At 43.8% G+C, this 23,702-nt stretch overlaps 1 protein-coding gene and 1 pseudogene across 1 annotated transcript in view; one reads left to right on the plus strand and one right to left on the minus strand.

Moving 5' to 3' along the window:
• Positions 1-23,702, plus strand: part of F13A1 (coagulation factor XIII A chain) — a 98,456-nt gene that overhangs the window by 15,943 nt on the left and 58,811 nt on the right. Inside the window, exons 4-5 of the mRNA XM_066625772.1 lie at positions 15,553-15,804; positions 20,647-20,765. Coding sequence (XP_066481869.1) covers positions 15,553-15,804; positions 20,647-20,765 — 371 coding nt within the window. The remainder of the gene's footprint in view (positions 1-15,552; positions 15,805-20,646; positions 20,766-23,702) is intronic.
• Positions 4,550-4,668, minus strand: LOC136649832 (5S ribosomal RNA; annotated as a pseudogene).

Genomic DNA, 23,702 nt, shown 5'->3' on the forward strand with positions numbered 1-23,702 from the left:
TGCCAAAAGGGGACTATCATCATCATCACTGTTTATTGTTGTTGTTACGCAAGTGAGGCCCAAATCCTAACCAACTGTTCAGCAGTGGCGTAGCTGGGCCAATGGGGAGTGCACTGCATCATTCTGTGTGGTGGCAATCACGGAGGCCTCCTCAAGGTAAGGGAATCTTTGTTTGTACCTTGGAGCTGTGTTGCCCTTACCTCGATGCTTGAACGTTGGTTAGGATTGCGCCCTGAGAATGCTGCAAGTGGACATACCAGGTGAAAAGAAGAGCAGAAGTCAGCTCCTTCACATGATGGGGATGAGGGATCCCTAGACATTTTTAAAAATGCATGAAAAAATGATAACATCTTCCTAAGATCTTTAGAACTAGGAAAAGTCTTGGGCTGTACCTGTGCATCTGAAATGGGCATTGGCAGTTGAGGGTAGCAATGACAGGGCTACCTACCTAACAATGAGGGCAACCTACCTACCAATGAGGCTTAATGACAGGGCTCACAGAACATTGGGAAGAGGAGCTGGCTGAGCAGAAAGCAAACAAAATGCGTTCTCCACTTCACCAACGCAAGGAATCTCAGCCTCTAAACCAGGTTGTCAAACTCGTTTCATAGCAAGGGTTGAATAGCATTCATGATGCCTGCTGAGGGCCTGAAGTGATGCCATTAGGGAGAAAGTGATGACATTAAACAGGTCATAACCAAAAACAAGCTCTTTTTCTTACTTAGGAACTCATTAGCCACAAACAACAGAAAAGAAAATATGCAAATCTTGATCATATTTCAAGATATTGGAGAGCCCAATTTTCAAGTGGGCTGCCCTTTCTGCAGTAATACCTCAGCACTGCTCAGCAGCTGAGAGCCTGAGGGCCAGATAAAAACCTTCTGCGGGCTGCGTCAGGCCCCCAGGCCTTATGTTTGACACCCCTGCTCTAAACAATAAACAGTAAACTTTCAAACAGCAACAAATGACAAGAGGAAACAATGAGAAAGCCTTCATAATTGATGAAATCTTGAGTCTGCATGGCTATATTTATGTGTCTGTTGCAATCAGATTTTCCATGTTCAGATGTACACTTAAAATATCTATCCTTAAAATATCACCTAAGCTAGCGGGCACTGTCACATCTTACAGAGTGAATTTCATCAGTTTAATGATGTGGTGTCTAAAGAAGAACTTTATTCTGTCTGTCCTGAACTGGGTGTGATTCTAACTGAGGATGAGAATAGCAGATTATTTGTGGCTGCATATATGAACCATCTCTTTGGAAAAGCAGAATGGGGTGATATGGATGTTCTGTATGTCATGATTAATCCGTGGTGACTCATTCACACATGCAAATCATCATTCCCTGCTATCCTGATGCATTTGCATTACTTTCTGGTTCTGAGTCAGTCTGACTGCACACTATCAGGTACATCAAGTTTGTAGCAAAGCTACTATTTCGCTCTGAATGAGTTACTGGTGCTAATTTGTCTTCACAGCCATCTCCCCTACTGTTGCAAACTCTTTGAGGATTGGTTTTAAATTGACATTTAATTTATCTTCCTGGGAACTAGCTGCATTTTTGAAATTTGTGTTATTGATTTTCCTTTCTGTTGCTGCATAATAATCATGTAGCAATTTATTAAATCTGCTACTTATAAAATAGCATGCGTTTAGCTCTGGTGGAAAGATGTGCTGTATTCAGGTTCCTCCCCCTACTCCTGATGCCTTTTATTCTGGTTTGAGTTACAGTGAAGATTGCTGGGGTGGAGTAGTCCAAGTATGTAGGTGAAAGGATTGGAAATCCTTGGGATTTTGCCAGTTAGTGCTCGGCCTTTCACTGGATCTACAATATTTATGCGTTTCCCAAGGCATCCTATTGTATCTATGGTGAGTCATCATCAACTCACAGGCCAGAAGGATGCAGCGGATGCTGTGTCAGTGTCCTAGCACCATGCAGGCTGGCCTAGGATAGAATTGGGCTGTAGGATATACAACCTATGAGTGGGACTGAAAAGACTTCAAAATGAGGGGCAAGGGGGTGGGCAAGCTTGTGGGCAAGCTTGTGTGGCAACAAGACGCTTCCTTCATGATTGGGGCCATGATACAGAGGGAGTGTGGGTATAACCCTTTCCCTTGAGTTGATTTTCCAGGATGAATTACTCCGAGATGCTGCTATAAGTCACTGAAGGGAAAGCATTCAGGCACCTGTATTTGGCTAATAGCAACTCCAGGGGAAATGTTTTACTCCCTCTCCCCTGTGCTGTGCCTCCAATCCATATCGGCTCCCCTCCAATGCTGCATGTAGTAGAGGAAAATGCTGTGGGGAGCTCCAATTTGTCATTTAGCATTGATTTTGGCCCTGATTTATGCCTTGGAGTCCTGCTCAAATCTTTGGATTCTTGTCTTTGTAATGTATGCAAATGATTAGAATTTGTACCTATTTGCTTACTGTACTTTGCACAATTTATTCTGCTCCAAGAGCTAAGAAGGGCACCAAAGCCCTGTCCGCTCTGGTCCCGTCCCTGTGGTCTGACATTTGCTCCAGGCATTGTTTGTTAAGCCTGTCTGCCTTAGGTGCTAGACCAGGGGTTGGCAACCTTAAACACTCAAAGAGCCATTTGGACCCGTTTTCCAGAGGAAAAAAAAACCTCAGGAGCCACAAAACCCTTTTGACATCTAAAATGAAGATAACACTGCATATATAGTTGTTGTTTTTTTACCTTTATGCTCTTATAGGTTCCATTTTTATAATGTAGCCCCCTCTTGTAGCTTTTAGTTAGTTTTGTCATACATTCTTGTCCTGTGTTTTCAGATGCCTGGTCCTCTATGGTGTTTTGCCTGATTCCAAGGCCATTCTCTGCCTGGAGAATTATGCCCACTTTAAGCAAATTAGCTCCCCTTCTTTCTCCCTACAAATGACCCTGGTTCTGCCCTGCAGTCCTGCTGGACCCCACCTCCAGGGTACCTCACCTGTTCAACCTGCAGAGGTCCTCTCTCCTGCCAGCAGCCTCCCACCACTACAGCAGACTCTTGGTCCTCAGCAGGTCTTGGGCACAGCAGCCACACACAAATCTCCAGTGTCTCCAGCAGTCCATTAGTCACAAAGTCAGTCAGAGTATCCAGGGCAGAGTCCAAAGTCAATAAGCCAAGTCACAGTCCAAGGTCAGATTCCAAAGTCAGTCAGTCAGCCTCCTTTCCAACCTGCACTCCTTCTCCAACCCACACCCCCCTTCCTACCTCAGGTGCTCCTTATATCCCTGAGGGCCCTATTGCCTTCAAGTGGCTGCAACTGTGCAGCACACTCTGCTGGATGCCCAGGCCCCTTACCTTTAAAGGGGCTACTGCTGACACCACATCTACCTCCTCACCAGATCTTCCAGGATTCCAATACATATGGCAGTTATGACATCTGCTTATCTTACATGGATACTAAAGAACTCCCCCCACCTTCCAGAGGCACCCTGCTGGAAGGAAAAAAGGACACAGACTCCAGAGGTGGGGAAGAGAAGAAGCCAGAGCTGGGGGGGGAGCTGGGGGGCAGCCACAGGCCAGCTTCTGCCCTGCCTGCCTGTCCTCCCTCACTCAGGCTGCAACCCTCTCCACACTATCCTGGGAGTAAGCCCCATTGACTACAATGGGACTTCTGAGCAGACAAGTTGGTTGGAGCTCTCAGGTTGCAGTCCTCTCCACACTTTCCTGGGAGGAAGCCTCACTGACTACTTGTGAGTAGACCTGCACAGGAGGAGGCTGAGGCTACAGCCCTCCACACCTTCCTGGGAGGAAGCCCCACTGACTACAGCTTACTTGTGAGTAGACCTGCACAGGCAGGGGGGGGGCCTGAGGCTACAGCCCTCCACACCTTCCTGGGAGCAGCCCAGGGACTACATCGGGGCTTGCTCTCGAACAGACCTGCGCAGGCTCCCACTTACCCGTCCTTGCACTTGGCCTTGAGCAGGCTCCAAGGCTGCCATCCCAGGCACCCTTTCCTGGGAGTAAGCTTCATCTGCTGTAATGGGGCTTACTACTGAGTAGACACACAGGATGTCTCCTCAGCTGTGGAGGAAAAGCCTCTATTTGCACTGAGTGGGGATCTGCTCAGGGAAAGGCTGGCTGCAAGGGCTTGCAATGGCTGAGGAGGAGGGTGTCCTGCTGGAGAGTTGGAAAAGGGAAAAACAGGGAGCTTAAGCCTGCAGAGCGGGCAAAATTGAAAAGGGAAACCAATGTGGAGCAGGTGGGGGTGAAGGGAGAGGAGGGCAGTGAGCTCAGGGGGCGGAGGGAAGCAGCCTGTCCTCCCAACACAGGTGCCTCCTGTTACCCCCTTTGCCACTTTCACCGGGAGGAGCCGCAGCAGACAGCTGAAAGAGCCGCATGCGGCTCTAGAGCCACAGGTTGCCAACCCCTGGGCTAGACACTTGGTTTCTGAACTGAAAAATAAAACCAAGACTTTGGGAATGACCAGAATCAAAGCGCACACAAAAATCCCTGCCTAGCTTTATTGCTATAGTAGACATTATTGTGACAATGCTATGGTTGGCAACCTTCAGTCTCAAAAGACTATGGTATAAGCCTACAGCACTTGGTATTCCCAGGCAGTCTCCCATCCAAGTACTAACCAGGCCTGACCCTGCTTAGCTTCTGAGATCAGACGAGATCGGGCATGTGCAGGGTAACTATGCTATATCCTTATTGAAATGATGAGGTCTAATAATGGCTTGTTTGAAAGGCAGCTCAGTGATTGCATGTGCTAACAAGGCCTTCAATCTCTCTTTTAATCGTATCTTCCTGGGTACGACAGTAAATCTGTTGATAAAGTTATATGCCACCTCCTGGCATTATCTGTTTCTGTGCATAGTTGTAAATCTTAGGAGGTATTTGAGTCCATAAATGGGCTCTTTGGGTTCAGTTCAACCTTTTCTTGGCTCCCTTGTTCCTGTAAATTCATGGAGTCTTGGACTGAGAGTAGTTATTACTGACCCATTTAGTGTGTCCATAGACATCATGGAAGTCTGTTTCACTCACCAATCGTGGATGAGGACACATGACAGAATTGTGCAAAAAAGCTCACAGATTTGTTTTTCCTAGCTTGGCAGCTGGTGTGCAGAATTTTTTGGGTGTTCCACTGGCTTTAGGAAACATGATTTTACAATTATAAATAATATTTTCTTTAACGGATGTGATCTTTTTTAGTAAATGAGAACAATATGAAACAATTTGCTCAGGTCATCACGACCTCCTCTGTGTTAGTAAGCCTTTGCTAACTTGTTTTTTTAGATATAATTATTTTTTTATAAACTTGGCATTTGATTAATCAGCCAGACAACAAACTTAGCTGCAAATGGCATGACAAGAAAGCTAGTCTTTTTTAATTAACATAATGAGCACGATCTGCTTGAGAACACAGAGCATCCCAGTCAACTTTTGCCAAGATGAAGAAAAACTTGTGGCGCAATTCAAGATTGTATGACATTTAAATATTTGAATGTTGAAATCTACTATTGAGGCTTAAAATCAATGTGTAATTTCATAATTACATTCAATAGCACAAACATGCACCCCAAGAGAGTTCCTATGCAAGAGGCAGAGCTGAAATACATTTTGGGAAAAGGAAGGAAAGAAACTCAACCAAATTGATCTAATTGATATTTGATTTCAAAAATTCAAATTTGTGTTGTCCAAATGAAAGTTACAATTATGGTATGATTTTTAAAAAACAAACCAAAAAAATTGAGTGATACACATGTTCAGAAACAACTTGGGTGCAATCCTATCTTGCGCTGGAACAGCAAGCCAGGAGGCTTGTGCTGTATCCAGCCTGAGATAGGGTGCCACAGTGGCTCACCTGAAGGTAAGGGGAAACTCTTCCCCTTACCCCTGGGTAAGCCTCTGTAGCCCCAATGGGTCTCCTCCAACGTGTGCCACCTCCTGAGGTGGCACAAGTTCGAAGAGAGCGGAGCGGCTTAAAGTCACTGTGCGCTGCTTGGGGAACGGGGTTGGGATCCGGCATAACTGCTCTCCACCTGCCCAACCCCAGGGCTGCCCATTGCCCACCCTCCCCCCCCACCCCAGAACACTCCTGCCTCCTCCCTGCCCACCCCAGAGCCTTGTGTTGGCTGAGTTTGGCTGATGCAAGGCTTGGTCCCTCCGTTGGTGTGGAGGCTGAATTCAGCCTCCACGGGTTGGCACACCTCTGCACGCCGGCCTAACCAAATCACAAGGAGGTGCAAACATGCTTTTCAGCAAGGGACTTGCGCAGGTCCAAGGGTGCCTCAGGATTGAGCCCTATGTGATATAGCTCTCCTTGGACAATATCACTGAATGTAGGAGGGGATGTCCTATACTTGAATGTCAAAAATTCCCTATACATAGAAAATCAATATGAACTTTCTATCAAATGTGATAATCTTCTGTGTACATGGAATGTCCCCTTCTCCCAACCTCAAGCAGCATCCCAAAATGCAGTTTTTCACCTGCATTCTGAAGTGGTTCCATCCTAGGACTTCTACACCACATGCTTTTTTGAGTGTGCAAAGAAGCTCCCAGAATCACACTGTTCTAAAGAACATCGTGTGCCACTGGGGTGAAAGGCCTATCTCATTTTCTTGACAGAAAACTGCAAGGAGAAGGAAAAAGAATATTTCATTCACTGCTGGGCTGTGCAAATGGCAAGGGGTTAGCTGCTGGCAAAGCCTGCACTGAAGGTGTGGCTGGTCCTCATGTTGGCGCGGCAGTAACTGTTGTGCTCAAATGCCAGCACTGAGTTTTGTGTGGCTGATGCCTCCCAAATGTGATTGTACACTGAAGCCTTTCTCTGTCTCTCAGTCTTTCAGTTAACACCTCAAAGGATCTTATTGTTCCTTTACCTAGAGGAAAGCCTGTGTGTTGTGGGGTAGTCTAATTGGATGTGTGCTGGCTAAATAGCTGGCACAGGTCTGCATGACCCACGCCATGGGATCAGGTCTGGGAAGGGGGATAGGATATCAGCAGTGCTGGCGCCACCTACCTTCCCTTCCCAGGCCCAGTTCGCCCACCCCACCCGTCCACCTCTCCCACTGTGTTATTTGCTCTGACACATGGTGGGAGAAGTGCTGGAGCAGGCAGGAAAGCACAGGCCTTCCCATTGCCCTCCTGGCAGCACACTAAATACCGTGCTGTCAAAGCACCTTTTGTGAATGACACTGACTGCGTAATGGCAGTCAGTGCCAGCAGAGATTTGTCACGATGTTGGGAGGTCAGAATAGGATTAGACCCTTATATCAGAAATAAGCAACTGCAGACAAGCTGTGGGTTCTCCCCCCCTCAAGCTTACGTATTAGTAATGCACTCAACTTTTCTAGCAAGCTTTTAGCAATAAATAGTTGAGTGATCAGATGAAGTCTGTTGTATGTTGCGATTTTCACGTATCCAATACAGTCATTCCACCATCCAAGGCTGAGACTATAGATTGCTCCCTGAGTTCTACCATTTTCCAAGTGGAGTCAGGAAAAGTTCAGCTTCCCTGACCGCTTAACGGCCAACTGCTCCACCTAAGGCGACTGAAGAGTAATGATGATAACTCATATTAATTAAACACAAAAGGAATATGTGCGTTTCTGTAAATGGCTTTTGAGAAATTATTTCCTCAACAAGTGACTAACAAATGTGTTGAAGAAATAATAATAGGCCTGAGCTGAGGGCTTATTGTGGAGACCTGTGGAGCTACAGGTCTCCACAGGTACTGTATAGGGAAGGATTTATTTCTCTGGTTTTATTTGTAGCAATAACAGTGATTTCAATGTGGTGTCTTTTTGTTAGCGATTCTTTCTCTATGGCTGTTCAGGTGATTTGTGGAGATTGCTTGTCGAGATGCCGACCAACTATGGCTCTCATCAGAAGGCGACACCTCCCCTCTGACAAAGCTGCCCAAGTTATTTATCATTCTGCTGTAATTATTATATTTCCCGGACATGCCTGGAAGCCAATTTTTTATTCTGTGTATGAAGGGTCTATCTGAGTAAAATAAATGAATCAAACAGAGGGGAAATGTATTAACTTCACTGTGTGTAATACCTTTCCCGAAGGCAGAAAAATGCCTAAAAACAAATGAGATTGGTCAAAGACAGCAGCGCAAAATAATAATAATAATAATAATAATAATAATAATAAAAACAGAACCTTGTTATACTTTAACTCTAATATGTTATGGTGGCAAACACCTTCCTGGATTCCAAATATTACTTTAAGGATGAAAACAAATATTTGCCAGAGCAGTTGAGAGGAAGACAGCAACTGCTACAATGGTCACCCAGCCAACATTTGTTGTTTTGAGTACTGGTCTTCCCTCTACTGGTTGTGTCATGTAATGCACTATGTCTGACAAGTGCAGCCACCTGCAGTGCAGATTTTAAGGGGCCTGAGATAGATGTTGTTGAAGATGGTGTGGTAGAGGCAATGTTGCCTATGAGGATTGAGGTGCTTGTCATCATTGTCATCTATGATCAGAGATTCTGTTGTAGAACACTTCAAAACTATTCAAAAACCTGTTTGACCAGTGGGGTAAAGTACCCATTTATTTCCCAGACCAGTGTTTCTCAAACTGAGGGTCTGGACCCACCACCTAGATGGTTCACGAGCCAATTCCATTTGGGTCCCCATTCATTTAAATGCGTTATTTTTAATATCTTAGACTTGATGCTACCATAGTATGTGACTGCATTTGGGGAAATGGTACAAACATGTACTTTTAACAAACTACTATGTATATTATTTTAACAATGATAGTCAGTGGGATTTACTCCTGGGTAAGTGTGGGTAGGATTGCAGCCTAGGATTGTTAAAAATCTTCCTGCTTGATGACATCACTTCCGGTCCCGACATCACTTCCAGTGGGTCCTGACAGATTCTTATTCTAAAAAGTGGATCCCAGGACTAAGTGTGTGAGAATCACTGTCCCAAACTATATTCCTGAAACAGCTTATACCAGATTGCAGGTAGTCACTGATCAGTACATTGGATTGGAATACAAGTCTGTTCTTATTGAAAGAGGGACACACTTTCCCTACAGTCTGTACCATGTTTTAATGGACATTGCTTGGGACATCTGATGCAGCAAATGTTCTGAACCTTGTTCTGAGCCTTGTTTCAAGAGCTACTTTGCAGTTTGAATGTGGTTCCCTCCATCCCACCCCCCAATCTCAGTCAGTTTGTTTGAAAAAGAACTGTTCACACATTAAACTCGAATGTTACTGGGTACATTTGTGTATTGGGGTGCAATCATTGTTAACTGTGCCTGGATACAGTTAATTGAATGCTCCTTTCAGTGTAGGTACAACCTGTGTAAATGGGATTGTTGATTTGTGAAAATGAACCCAGGTACAGTTATTGAAAGAGAAATGTGTACCTGGTACAGACAGCTATACAGACGTACAGTATAGCTCAACTTAAGGGTAAGACAGTCTTGCTGGCTAAGGATTGCTCAGGGCTCAGTTCAAGTGAGAGATAGGAGCTCTTCCAGGCAGCAGAGCTTCTCGTGCATGAGTAGCCCAGGCTTGCTGGTTGATGTTAAGAGTATTCTGTGGTTGCTTTTTATATGACTCCAAACTGCCGAAAAGAACTGCAGCAGAAGAGGAAAGAAAAGGAGGAATACCTTGGCCCCTTCTCTTTCTGGAAAAGATTGGTGTGATGCACACACAACCTTGGATACCTAATGAGCCAATCATATACTTACTGTCCAATGTCCTAGCTTAGTGTTTCCCAACCTGGGGCTCACAAACCTCCAGTCAGACAATTGTGTAGGGCCCTTAATATGGCTCTTTCATGTTTCACTGCTGCCACCACTAAAGGCATTTTTATTTTTACCTACCCATGTTCAGCAGTGGCAGTGAAACCTGGAAGTGCCTTCCTAATGGCACTACAGGTTCCCGGTTGTGTCACTACACTCCTTAAGCATCCCCAAAAAGATTGGGAGCACTGTCCTTGTTCCTCTTCTACTGGTGCTGACTGTCATAAAAGGTATTTCCGTAGCATGCTCAGTAGCATGTTGCTGGGGACACTGTTGCAAAGGCCTACTCCTTCCTGCCCTCATAGTTGGCTCTCCCACCCTCTAGCAAAGAGGTAAATCAGCAGGAAAAAATGGGGGGATGGGGGAGGACTTAATGGGGTGGGCAGGGGTGTAAGGGGGGGGTGGATGCAGCAGTGATGGTCACACTGGCTTCTTTCCCCCTCCTGCAGCCTCCTCACCTCCTTTCTCTCCTCAGACTTGCACTAGTGAAATTGCTAGCACAGGTCGAAGGAGACCCTTTGCAGGTCAGGAGGCTTACAGAGGTGTAAATGGATTTAAATTCCCTTTTGCCTTTGAAGCCTCCCAAGCCACCCCCACTGGGTACAGGGCACCTGATTTTGGCACAGCTGCACCGGCAGGGAAGGGGGAGATAGAATTGGGCTCTATAATTGAGGGACTACTCCTGAAAACATTCCTCCGGTTGAATTTCTCTCCCATTATGTGTAGGGAGACTTATACAGCAGGGTGATTTCACACTTTCGTGTTTCCTGGCCCCATGAGTGACAGACAATGATGGGCAGCTAGGAAATGCACAATGCACTCCTCTCACAACATTGGTAAGTATTCCTATAAACAGTGGAGGATGGGGGGGGAACTCAGCATGGGGACCCAGTTTTTGAAAGCATCCTCATGTCTCCCATGTACTTGCAGTTCAACTCTAAACGTCGACTGTTTGCTGGGACAATCTACTTGGTTTTATTCTAGTGCAAGCGCTTTTGAAATGCATGGGGATTATGTGGTACCAAAGATACCTGAGGGCACAATCCTATCTAACTTTCCAGCACTGGTGGAATCACAAAGCAGCCCCAAGGTAAGGGAACAAATGTTCCCACACCTTGAGGAGGCCTCTGTGACTGCTTCCCCACCACAGGATGGTGGGGAATGCCCCATTGGCATGGCTGCATCGGCCCTGGAAAATTGGATAGGATTGGGCCCTGAATCCTTTCCTCTTCTAATCATCGGAGTGATTCACTGTGAGCATTGTACCTTCACTTTTCTATCCAAGCCAACACCAAACAATAGCCCTGAGAACTAAATGATAAAAGTTGGAGTCTTTTTATTCATATATGTTTAGGAGTAGGAAGGCAAGGGATTAAAATTTTTCCGACACTCCCCACCTCCAAATACTTCTGAACCCTGAAACTTATACACTGATTTGCCATTTTTTGTTTCAGGTATTTCTAATCGCTGGAGCATTTGTAACTGTGCATAAGTAGAGATATCAAACTGATATTTTACAATCCAGTGGGGTCGCAGTTCATCTATCAGATATCTGTCTGGTGCCACTAAATCACAACTATAATGTGTGGTGTCAAAAAGAGGGCATAAAAGTTGGGAGAACATCTGTCTGAAATAAAATACAATGAAAGAGAAAAGGAATTTCAACCTTTACCTGCATTGCACAGGGGTTAAAAATTTATTTTCTATCCACTTAAATGTAATGAACCACTACTTTTCTAGCTCTCTGTGTTTGTGAGAGGACTGGATACTATCTTTATACGCATAGTGGATGGGAATCAGAATTCACTGCATGAAAGCAGTAGCCCAAGGATAACCGAAGATAATGAACAAATCAAGGTGCCACCTTGAGAAGAAAGATCTGGCCCTCCTAATTAATGTTAGACATAATTTACCTGCGAACTGGGTAAGGGCACTCTTTCAAGTGGGTGCTCCTCTTTTACTTAGCAGGGGGAGAGTAACTGGCCCACCTCACCCCAGCAGTGTCTTTTCTAGTGGCTGTCTGCTGCTGTTCTTTTGCATCTTTTTAGATTGTGAGCCCTTTTGGGACAGGGAGCCATTAAATAGTAATAATAACAGTATTTATATACCGCTTTTCAACAAAAAGTTCCCAAAGCGGTTTACAGAAAAAAAGAATCAAATAATCAAATAACTAATGGCTTATTTGATTTTTTTCTCTCTGTAAACTGCTTTGTGAACTTTTAGTTGAAAAGCAGTATATAAATACTGTTAATAATAATAATAATTATTATTATTATTTCTGGTTTTGCAAAAAAAAACTGGAAGTGTCTTTTTTTTTGCCTAAACAGCCATTCTGAGGTCCACAGATGCTGCGGGCAGATGTATGTGGCCTCTGTGGGGCTCAAAAAACCCTCCAGCGGCAAGGAGAGTGCAGCTCCCCTTGCTTCTGGAGGGAAGGGGCATCCCCAGTATCCACAAATTCAGCTATCTGTAGGGTGTTTCGGAAGAGAACTCCCATAGATACCGGGGCATGCCTGTATTTTAAAGGTTTGTCTATGCAATCAGTTATCCCAGCCCCTTTAAGACTGTAATCTTATGCACACATTTCTGGGAGTAAGGTCCACTGAATACATACATAGGAGTGTGTACAAAATTGTTGCTAAAGGGACAAAGAGGAAGGGATAAAAGGATAAAGGGAAGCTGTGACCCCCCTAATGCCTTTTAAAGACATAAAAATGTCACTTCCAGTTTTTGAAAAAAAAACTGGAGTGACTTTTGGGGGCTAACTGGCCATTCTGAAGCCGCAGAGGCCACAAGTGGATGCACACGGCATCTGCAGGGCTCAGAAGACCCTTGCACAGCTCCCCTCACCTTCAGAGGGTGCTGGGGGAGTGCACGGGGCCCTCCCGCATCCACAGTTAAGTGAAACTGCAGGTACGGGATCTGCGGATTCGGGGGCCCCTGTAATGGAGTTTTGTGCCATTCAGTAGTGGTTCTGCCTAGTTGCTGTTTTTGAAGTGTTCTCCTTATCCCACAATCACCACATGATGGTAGCTTCACCGACAGCTTATATCTGTCTTAGTGCTTGGATAGATGCATGCCTCCTAAGGACATTAACAACACTATCTTGAACAGTAATGCATAGGCTGCAATCATGGGAGTAAGCAGACCCATTGAACAGTGAGAATTCAAAGAATGTGCATAGGATTGCATTGTTAGAACAGAACATAAATATATATTTCTAGACACAGCCCACCTCTGTAGCTAGAGGTGTGATTTTTTTTTTTAGTGAACAAATTAAAAACACATAAAACCCCTTTCTGCACTTCTCATTTCGTAAAATAAAATCTGCAAAATATCAACTGGGAAATCGGTGAAAATTTTTTTAAAAAATGGGCTGGACTGGGAGAGGGTGCATGAGTAACGACTGTGGCTGCATCTGCTGTCACTATACTGTCTATATCACCGACCTAGTCCACTTTTAAAAGTGATTATAATTATAATTTATAAACCTGTATATTAAATTGGAATAAAAACACAGCTTTCTGCACTTTTCCTCCTTGGGGAAAAAACAAAATCCGCAAAAAATAAAATTTAAGAAGACCTCTCTCTATAGCACACTGATGCTTTTACAAATGTTCAAGTTCAGCTAGTTGATTTTCTGTTGGCATTTCAGAGTTTCTTTAGGAGTTGGGTTTTGTTGTAAGTTTGGTTGACCGTTATACTATATCAGATCTGAACCTGAGCATCTACTGTAAAGAGAGGAAAGGTCAGATTTAGCAGCCATTCAAAGAAGGAGTGTGCATTCAACTCAGAGATCCCAATTGTAAAGCAGCTACCAGCCTCTCGTCTTGGTTGCCTCTTCAGTGCAACCCTCCACACCCTTTGAAGCCCCCTTTTCAAGTGTCCTTTATTGTATCTTCCCAAATGTGCTATTGATTTGGCTTTTTCTTTTCTTTCTTCTGCTGCTTCTTTTGAAAATCTCTTCCTTTTGCCACATGGCTCAAATTGTCTAGGTTATAGCTCAGGTTTTCTGGGTTATGTCACCCAAGGCTTTAAGAACCAAAATATCAGATAGAATTGCACAGATGATAATGAGAACCACAAGGCTGGCCCTTCCATCAAATCAACTGAGGCAGTCCCCAAAGGCAGCAGCAGACTGGCAGGCTAACACCCTCATCCATCTGCCCACTTGCCCCAAATGTTCCTTCGCCTCCTATTCCCTGGATTGGTAAAGGAAGAGGGGCACAGAGCAGAGAAGGAAGTGTGGAGGAGATGAGAAAGGTGGGCTATAGCCAGATCCCATTTAAAATACTGCATCAACCTGAAACGCAATTCCCAAATATGTGCTTTTGCAAAGATATCCCCTGCTAAACAAAGTTTAACCATTCTTGCCAGTACCTTGCCTGGTACAGCATGGTCCTGATAGCTGAATGAGAGCTACCTGAATGAGAAAACTGTGGACTACTCTGCACTCATCTTTCAATATGGAAGACAGGTGACCATCTTACTTCCTGTGCAGAAATCTGTACAAGTTACATCCCAAGCTACCGCATGCCTTGTGTGATTCTTGTGCCAATGCAAAAGAGAGAAAAAGAGAAGTAGGAAGGCACCAAGCTGAGCACTTGATAGCCCATTCATTTGCTTGCCTCCTGCTGTAATGGCTCCTTTGCCTCAGTCCCTCAAAAAGGGGGAGCCAAGTGGTAGTTAAGGGGCATGCCATTTTTGTTACTGTTGTAACACCATACTGGAGTATAGATTACTTATGACCTATACAGGTTGGTGGCTGTGAGAGAGCTACATGTGCTATCTCTCCTTTTGCATAGGAAACTTCATATTGAGTCTGTCCACTGGTCCATCTGGCCCAGTATTGTCAACAATGTCCTGCAGGGGCTCTCCAGAGTTTCACCCAGGAATCTTTCTCCATCCTACCTGCAGGTGTCAGGGACTGAACATGGGACCTTCTATATCCATATTTCTCAAGAGGTAGCATGCATACCACTAGTGCTACTTGAGGTGGTGTCTGATGGTACGCATGTGACCCTGGACACCCACTACCCAGCAACAAGATCAGTTATGCAACGCAACAAACAGTGTATGAGACTTGGCTTGGTGGGCAGAGCTCCAGTGTGTGCTTTTCGCTAAAAAAAAACTTCCTGTCTGAGCCTTTTACTCATGTTTGTCATGTTGCATTTGGCCTCCCAACCCAGAAGTAAGTGACAATGACACCATTACCAGTTACTTCTGGTGGTACTTCCAATAGGTGGATCATGTGAAGTGGTAGGGTGGGGGATAAATGTTGAGAAACACAGTTCTATATGCAAAACATGTCTTCTATCTCTGAGCTATGGACCCATCCCATTTGTGTGGTCATATGACTTTGTAGCTAGAACTATGAAAGAATCTGCTTTTCTCTTTGACTTTAGACTGTGCAGTTGGTAACATCTCCACAAAGTAGTTGATAGCTGCTATTATGGCCTGGAATCTTCTCTATCTAGGATGAACTGGGGGGAGAGCTAGTGGGGAGAAGAGCCCGTTGTGTACTAAGGAGACTTTTATTACTCCTAGTTCTAGAATGCATGTGTTCCCATTCTGTGTGTGCAACACAAAATTGTGTCTGGGTCAGATTTGAGTTTGAATTGTAAGGAGCAAGAAGATGTGAAAGACAAAAACTTGGAAGAAAAAGCTAAATTTATTCAGGTAGCTGATATAGTACTTATTTATGCTGACTTATGTTGGGCAGTTCCTAGCCCCAATTTTGCCTACACAGTCAAAATGTGAGACAATTATTCAACATCCTTTTTCCTCGTTTTCTTTTTCCATTTCTGCAGGACGATACCCACAATCAAACAAAGGAACATATATCCAAGTCCCTTTGGTACAAGAACTGCAAAGTGGGAAGTGGGGTTATAAGATCAACCGCAGTGAAGACAGATATGTCAGCCTGACTGTCATGTCTGCTCCCAACTGCATTGTTGGAAAATTCCGCATGTACGTTGCAATCTTGACTGATATGGGCATTCACAGAACGCGTCGAAACCCGGAGACAGATACATACATACTGTTCAACCCCTGGTGTACAGGTAAGGCATGTGTAACATGTAGACATCTTATACATCTTATACATCAGAAGTGTGCCAAAGGTCACTCCAGGGCTGCATCGTGGCTGCATAGGCACTGGAAAGTTGGATAGGGTTGGGCCCATAGCCCCCAACAGGCCCACAGGATGCAGTGGAGGCTGTGTCAGCAGCACAGCACTGTGCAGGCTGATCAAGGATAAGACCGGATTGTTAAAGACTTACAGTCCAAACCTAACTAAATTCCCCTGCTCAGATGCAGCAGTGCTGGCACAGACTACATGGCATCCCATGGGGGATTTTCAGCTGCTGAAGGTCTTCTCAAGGTAAGTGGACATTTGCCAAGAAGCCACTATGGGTCATCTTGGACCTGCTCCAGAGATATCAATTCCCCATCCCCCAGCACTATGGCACAATAGTTTTGATGTAATTCAGAGCAGAGGAAAGCTGGTATGAAATATTTTTTGAAGTGATAGGAGATCTTCCTGGTCACAGATTTCTCACATAATGCCTTAGGGTCAAACTAGATGTGCTTATAAATGTGTGCTTTTGAGCTTGCTTTTTTTTTTTTCCAGTTTAGCCCGTCACATGTTGGTAAATGTTACATGTGAAACAACCTGAAATTACAGCAGGGGTAGGGAAACTTTCACAGTCCCCGCTGTAGTTCCTAGCCCAGTTGCTTTCACACCCACATGCTGTTTAGAGTAAACAAAAAGAAGCTGTGTGTGTGTGTAAGTCCTCAACTCCATCACATTTTGTGCTATTTCTTATGCCTCCCTCATGCTATTTGGAAACAAAAAATCCCAAAAATTTGAGGGTCAAAAGCAATTTGCATGTGTATCCAGTTTAATCCGAAGTCATACTTGACTAGCTCTGCTTTTCCCCCTATTTATTTATTTATTTATTTATTTATTTATTTATTTATTTATTTATTTATTTATTTATTTATTTATTTATTTATTTATCACCTTTCCCCTTTAAAAGATGTGTTCAAAACAGCTAACAATTATTAAATGATTATAACAACAGAATAAATACCACATTAAACACATACATGCACAGCAACTCACAAAACAACAGCAAACCAAATTTAACAGGAAGACGAAATCACTGACGCTTGGAGAAAGCAGGGTGGAATACAAGAATCTTAAGGCTCTGCCAAATGCCTGCAGAGAAGGGTCCAACTTCAGTTGAGGCTGGGAGAAAATTCCACATCGTGCCACAGTGAAGACCCTCCCCTGTGTCACTGCCCACTGAGCCAGAAATGGTGACAGCACCCACAGGAAGGCTTTTCTAGAGGATCTTAATATGCTGGCTGTCACATATGGGGTGAGGCAATCCTTCAGATATTGTGGCCTTAAGCAGTGTAGGTTTTAAAGTCAACATTAGCACCCTGAACTGCACCCAGCAATTGATCAGCAGCCAGTGTAAGTTGGAAAAGCAATGGTCAAACTGCCTGGCCCCTGTCACCATGCATGCAACCATATTTTGCACTCACTGTCGTTTCCAGATGGTCATCAAGGGCAGACCCACACAGAGCTATACTGTAGTCTATTCTTGACATCACCAATGTATGGATTGCCATGGTCAGGTCTGACTGGCTCAGATATAGACACAGATGGTGCACCAGCCTAAGTTGCACGAGGACCCCTATGGCCACAACTACCACCTGGTGATCCATGAGCAGTACAGATCCAGGAAGGCCCCAAACTGTGCCTTTAGAGGGAATACAGCTCCATCCAGAACCAGTTAATAGTCCAATATCTGAGTTGTGGGTCTCCAGATCAACAGCCCCTCCAGACCAACAGTTGAAAGACTTAATTTCATCTATCTCACTGACTCCAAAAAGCAATTCATAACATCCACAGCATTCCTGGCATTAGATGGGATTGAGATGTAGAACCGGATATCATCCACCTATTGGTAACACCCAACTCCAAATCTCCCAATGATCTCTCCCAAAAGTTGAATATTGAATAAGGTGTTGAATAAGGTGGTGGACAGAATGGAAGCCCTCCAACACACCATAGACCAACTTAAAGAGCGGGAATATCCCAGGGCCACTTTCTGGAATCTACCAAAAATGGTACTCCCAAGCCCCAATCCATATCCTTCTCAAAACCTCCTCCTCTGTGCCACATCACAAGCTATCCCTTTGCTTTCAGAACCAGCTTCTGGCATAGCTGAGTGGAGCTGAAATAGAGAAAAGAATGTTAAAAGCCCCATTGCTCATATCTACCATATAGCTATCTTCATTAGTTAGGGCCACAAACTATGTGCTTCCACAGAATTGCCGGAACTTTGTTAGCCCCCAAGGCTCTAACTCATTTGTCTTGTTCATGAAAACAATACATATTAGAAATGAAAAATTTCCTCTTCACTAGAAGTATTGCTCCACCAGCTCACAGAAACTACCTGTAGGGCACTGATAATCAAAGTTCCAGGTTCCATTCTAATGCAAGCCATATCAATAGCTATAAAAATCAAAGCAGCTCTTTTCTGCCGCACACTTCCATTCGCAGCAAGCATTCAAAGAACTTGTTCTCTTTTTTCTTGAACAAAAACATGATGTAGGGCACATGGCAAAGAAAAATGTATTAATCTCCATCTCGTTTTACCAATATTTGCGAAGCAGAAGTAGCAGTGAAATGAAAACTGATTTCAAACTGCTAATATTTTCTGAGCCGAAGAAAATGTACATCCAACGCCATGAAACACATCCCAAAGTGGTGGAAGGATTATGAAAATCAGGCAAATAGTGTGCCTGTCTAATTTGTTTACATAAACACTCAGCTCACACATAATGTGTCTATGCAGCATGTGGAGTCCTGAGAGCTGGACCCCACTAATGGTGGGAGTTTATAGTTGAGCCAAATGCCTGAACCAGACCTTACTGTTCCCTTTTATTCTTCTGAGTTTTCCCATATGCTGAACCGGTCATGCACCAGCAGTGAAAAACTCACATAAATGTTCATTGCACTGGCGCTGCATATAATACTTTGCATATACATACCTTTGATGTCCACTGATACATATTTGCTTTTTAATTTGATAGTTTTAACATGTCAGTCTCCATCTTGGATAAAGTACTATTATTTAACTAGGCTGCCTGCTCATCCATGCCTTTCTTAGACAGTGTTTACACCAGCCTGTGATCCTGGGTACAGTGGGTGCTGTTTGCACAAGATCCTGAGTGGAGTCACTGATCAATGTTCCACTTCAAAATTGGTTATTAAGAACACATGTTCCTCTTTAATAAGGAACTCTTCCTGTGATATTCTGCATGATGTTTGAACAGACAGGGAATGGAGAGTCAGATCTTCTGGCTCGGAGGCTCCAGCCTTCTGCTTGAAACGGAGCCCTCCCTTGCTGGAAGCTCTGAAGGAGCCCATGTAAATTTTAAAAAGAGCCTTATACTTGAAACTGATTCTTTCCCTCCACCCTCACTACAGTGGCAGCTGGCTTATTTGTAGGGTGCTGCGGATCTGCCAGCCGAGGAGGACTCCATTTCAAGTGAGAAACTGGAGCCTTCCCAGATTGCAGATTGGCTCAAGAGTTGGCAGCTGAGGTTGGGCTGCTTACTCAGGAGAATTTTGCTCCTGCTCTTAGCAGATGCAAAGCAGAAGTATCTTCCAGGATGAGAAAGGACAAGAGGGATAGCTCCCCCCCCCCCCAAAAAAAAAAAAAAAAAAGAGAATTGGTGTAGTGTGCACATACAGTTGTGGCCTAAAAGAAACAAAAAAGAATTGGATTTCCTAAAGTCTGTTGGGTCACCTGGAGTCAATCCTTACTCACCGTAGGTAACCAGGCCTGCATTTTATATATAAAAATGAATGAAGTAGTCCTTAGTTTTTACACAATATAAACTCTTTCTTCCAAGTTCTTCAGTCAGTCTTTTAATCCCAGTCCAGGTTTCATCTTTAAATCTTTTGACATTGAGCTGCTCTCCATTACCATTAAGAAGTTTGAAATTGTTCTTTGATCTGCTAGGCAGATGCCTAATTGCATCACCTTCCTTATGAGGAAAGGCTACGGCGTTTGGGCCTCTTCAGCCTAGAAAAGAGATGCCTGAGGGGGGACATGATTGAGACATACAAAATTATGCATGGGATGGATAAAGTGGATAGAGAGATGCTCTTTACACTCTCGCATAACACCAGAATCAGGGGACATCCACTAAAATTGAGTGTTGGGAGAGTTAGGACAGACAAAAAAAAAATATTTCTTTACTCAGTGTGTGGTTGGTCTGTGGAACTCCTTGCCGTAGGATGTGGTAATGGCATCTGGCCTGGATGCCTTTAAAAGGGGATTGGACAAGTTCCTGGAGGAAAAATCCATTATGGGTTACAAGCCATGATGTGTATGTGCAACCTCCTGATTTTAGAAATGGGCTATGTCAGATGCAAGGGAGGGCACCAGGATGCAGGTCTCTTGTTATCAGGTGTACTCCCTGGGGCACATGGTGGGGCCGCTGTGAGATACAGGAAGCTGGACTAGATGGGCCTATGGCCTGATCCAGTGGGACTGTTCTTATGTTCTTATCACCATGCTCAGACTTTTCAAATTAGCAGTGCAGAATCATAAAACGCTTGATAAGAGGTGACATTTTAATCATGCTTTACGGAACCTGCTCAAAACACTTAGGAGTTGTCATCCTTTAGCTTTTAAGTTGCCTGGTTTCCAATTACAGAGATTGTGTGGGCAGAAAAGATACCCTACTGCCATGCCAGATGAACAAAAGACATCCTTTTCATTATCATCATATCATGCTGCAGTATTAAAATCTGACATCTATTATAAGCAAAGTGGCTGTATTAATGAGCCTTTATAAACAACTTTCTGATGCAGAGGATGCTGTGTTTCTGGATGATGAAGCAGAAAGGCAAGAGTATGTCCTGAATGACCTTGGAACTATCTTCTATGGGGACCCTACAAATATAAGAACTAGAAGCTGGAATTTTGGCCAGGTAAGTCCTTTTCAGTGGAACAGGCTGAAGTTCTGCTAATGCTCCAGTTCTGAGACCTTCTATACCAGCAAACGAACACTGTGATTGAATGTGGGGTCTGACTGCAGGGTTGGTCTAGTGCCATAAATCGTAGTGCTGTGTGACATAACAGTACACTTACTGTCACATCCTTCTGGCAAATACATTGTTGCACACTCTTAAGACTGGGGTGTTAGGCTGCAATCCTATCCACACTTACCTGTGAGTAAGACCCATGACTATAATGGGACTTACTTCTCAGTAGACATGCATAGGATTGGGTTCTTAGGCTACAACATAATTTAACAGTGCAATTCTGGGCATGTTTACTCAGAAGTAAGTCCCATTATGTTCAATGATGCTTACTCACAGGTAGGGGTGTATTGGATTGCAACCTCAGTTGCTTAGATGCTGTCCTGCTAAGTTTAGCAGGAATACTTAAGATAAACTTGCAGCCCAATCCTAAATCTGCTCTGGTGTGTTTGGATTTCTTCAAACATTATGTTTTTCCGATGTACAACTAAGATGTATGAACAGAGAAAACATGTGTTTGAAAATATGTTTTATTTATGTGAAACATTTTGTTCTACTTCTCCAAGGTTCAAGGTGGCTTCCAGCAAAAATAAGCTAATAAATATAGGAATAAAACGTATCATAAACATCAGTGTATTCTAAACAACAGCCTCAGAAACAGTATAACCTACAGCATAAATAACATAGGACTAAAGTGCCCATAATTCATCTTTCAGAAGAGATAGATATTGTATACTTTTCAAAAGGCTGCAAGAACTGAGCACCTTCTAACCATTTTGGGGAGGTAGCTCTATAACATTGGAGCAATTGTTGTGGCCCTTTTCCTTATCATACATACCCTCATTTCACAGTGTGAACTGTAGGCATAGATTAGGGCCCATCTCACAGAGCGTAAACAGTGAACCTATATGGGGACATGTGTTCAGAAGTGTGTGTGCGCTCCAAGGTGTTTGAAAGGTGACACTTGAATTAAGCCTGAAAGCTAACTGGTAACCAGGACAGTTACCACCGAATAGGTTGACAAATCTGTTCCTGCTTTCCAGTATCTAACAGGAGGTCAGCAGCAACTTGTTGCAGTAGGTGAAATGTCTGAGCCATCTTCAGAGTCAGGCTCAGTGAAACTGTATTGCACTTGTTGAACCTAGAAGTTACAAAACCTGGACAGCAATGACCACAAGAAATCTGATTTAGAACCTGGTGAAAGTCAGTCAGGCCAGCTCAGAGTAAAGGGTGCCTCAGCCGACAACTACAAGATTGAGAAACTTGTATTTGATTAAACAGATACTTGCTTCTGAAAGCTTGTCTCATAATAGATTTGTTTGCCTCTAATGTGCCAGAGGATTCATAGTTGTCTTTTGCTACAACAGAAACCATGGCTACTCTTTACCAGATCTAAACGCTTGAAAAATGGATGCACTTGTCTAGTTGTAAGAACACATTTCTGAAGAACCATTTCCCAGGGAGCTATTCTTGGTCTAGCATTGTTTACAAAAGTACACCAATGAGATTTGTGGGCCACTCTCTAGAATAAACAAGCAGCTCTTGAAACATGATATTGTTTCTGGAAGCAGCTCCTTTGGGAAGGTGTTGACCTCCACTGTGAACTCTGGTTAGCAATATAGGATTATAGCTCATTATTTAGTAATGAGCTTCTGTTGAGAAGGAAACAAAGAAGTAATGCAATTATAGGAAACAGAGCCAAGGAGATGAATGATGATAAATGCACAGTGTCCAACCTGGATGCAGTTGCATTAGACAGTTCAGCGTCATGTTGGTATGTTAAGTAATCAGTGACATGATCAATTTATTGTTGCTATTTTTTGTCCAGTTGGGTGATAAATTATAGTAAAACTAAGATCTTGGACTTCTCCAGGAAACCAAAAATTTTGTGCTGGAAGGTCGATGGCCATAAAATAGAGCAGGTGTCCTACTTTAAATATTTGGGGGTGGTATTCCATACAAATGGTTCTAGGAAAGCGCATGGAGAATATGTAGCATTAAGCAGTCAGCAAACCTCTTCTGCTATTCTTCAATTTATGCGAAGTAAAGGAGCCCAGCATCTGCCAGCAGCCCTTAAATTGTTTGAGGCAAAGGTGATGGCCCAATTATTGTATGGAGCGCAGTTGGGACCTTTTCCCAACATCACGATAATGGAGCGTGTCCAGTCCAAGTTTATTAGGGCCACCTTTAGTGTATCCAGGACTGTCTCAAACACTTTTTTACGTCTGGAATCAGGCCTGATTAGAATAGAGGCCTGTGTCTGGATAGCCATTTGCTCTTACTGGTTAAGACTGAACCTATACCCATTAGGGATTGCTCCCCTAATCCTCCAAGATGAATATAAATCCAGGTGGATTAAAGGGCTGGAACGAAAACTGTCCTCTCTGGGATTTTCCATACCATCTTTGTATGACATGCGACTGGCTCAGGTGGGAGTTAGGATCAAGCAGTGGATCTTTGACATAGAGTGGCAGGAAGACCTTAATAATGTCAGAAAGTTTTGTATCAAGGAGGAGCTCAGATGTATAGCTGCCCCAGCTCTCTATCTTTTGCAGTTGGAAATCCCAAGCCACAGAAGGGCGTTTACATTGGGGCGGTGTGATAGTTTGCCCTCAGCTGTAGTGGAAGGACGCTTTCGGAAGATCCCATTTTTAGAGCGACTGTGTCCTTGTGGAGCAAACCAACCAGAAACCACCAGTCATGTTTTGCTGGATTGTGTTTTTTATAGGGATATACGGTTATCCCTCATCTCCCCACTGTTAGAAGAGCTCACCAAATCCCCAGGTCAAGATTATAGTCATTCTCTTCTATCAGATGCAAATCCAGCGATAACGCGGAGGGTGGCTAAATTTTTAGCCGCTGCAGGTAGCATCAGGAGGAAAAGGG

This window comes from Tiliqua scincoides, chromosome 4 (assembly GCF_035046505.1).
Source record: "Tiliqua scincoides isolate rTilSci1 chromosome 4, rTilSci1.hap2, whole genome shotgun sequence".
In the NCBI taxonomy this organism is placed as follows: Eukaryota; Metazoa; Chordata; class Lepidosauria; order Squamata; family Scincidae; genus Tiliqua; species Tiliqua scincoides.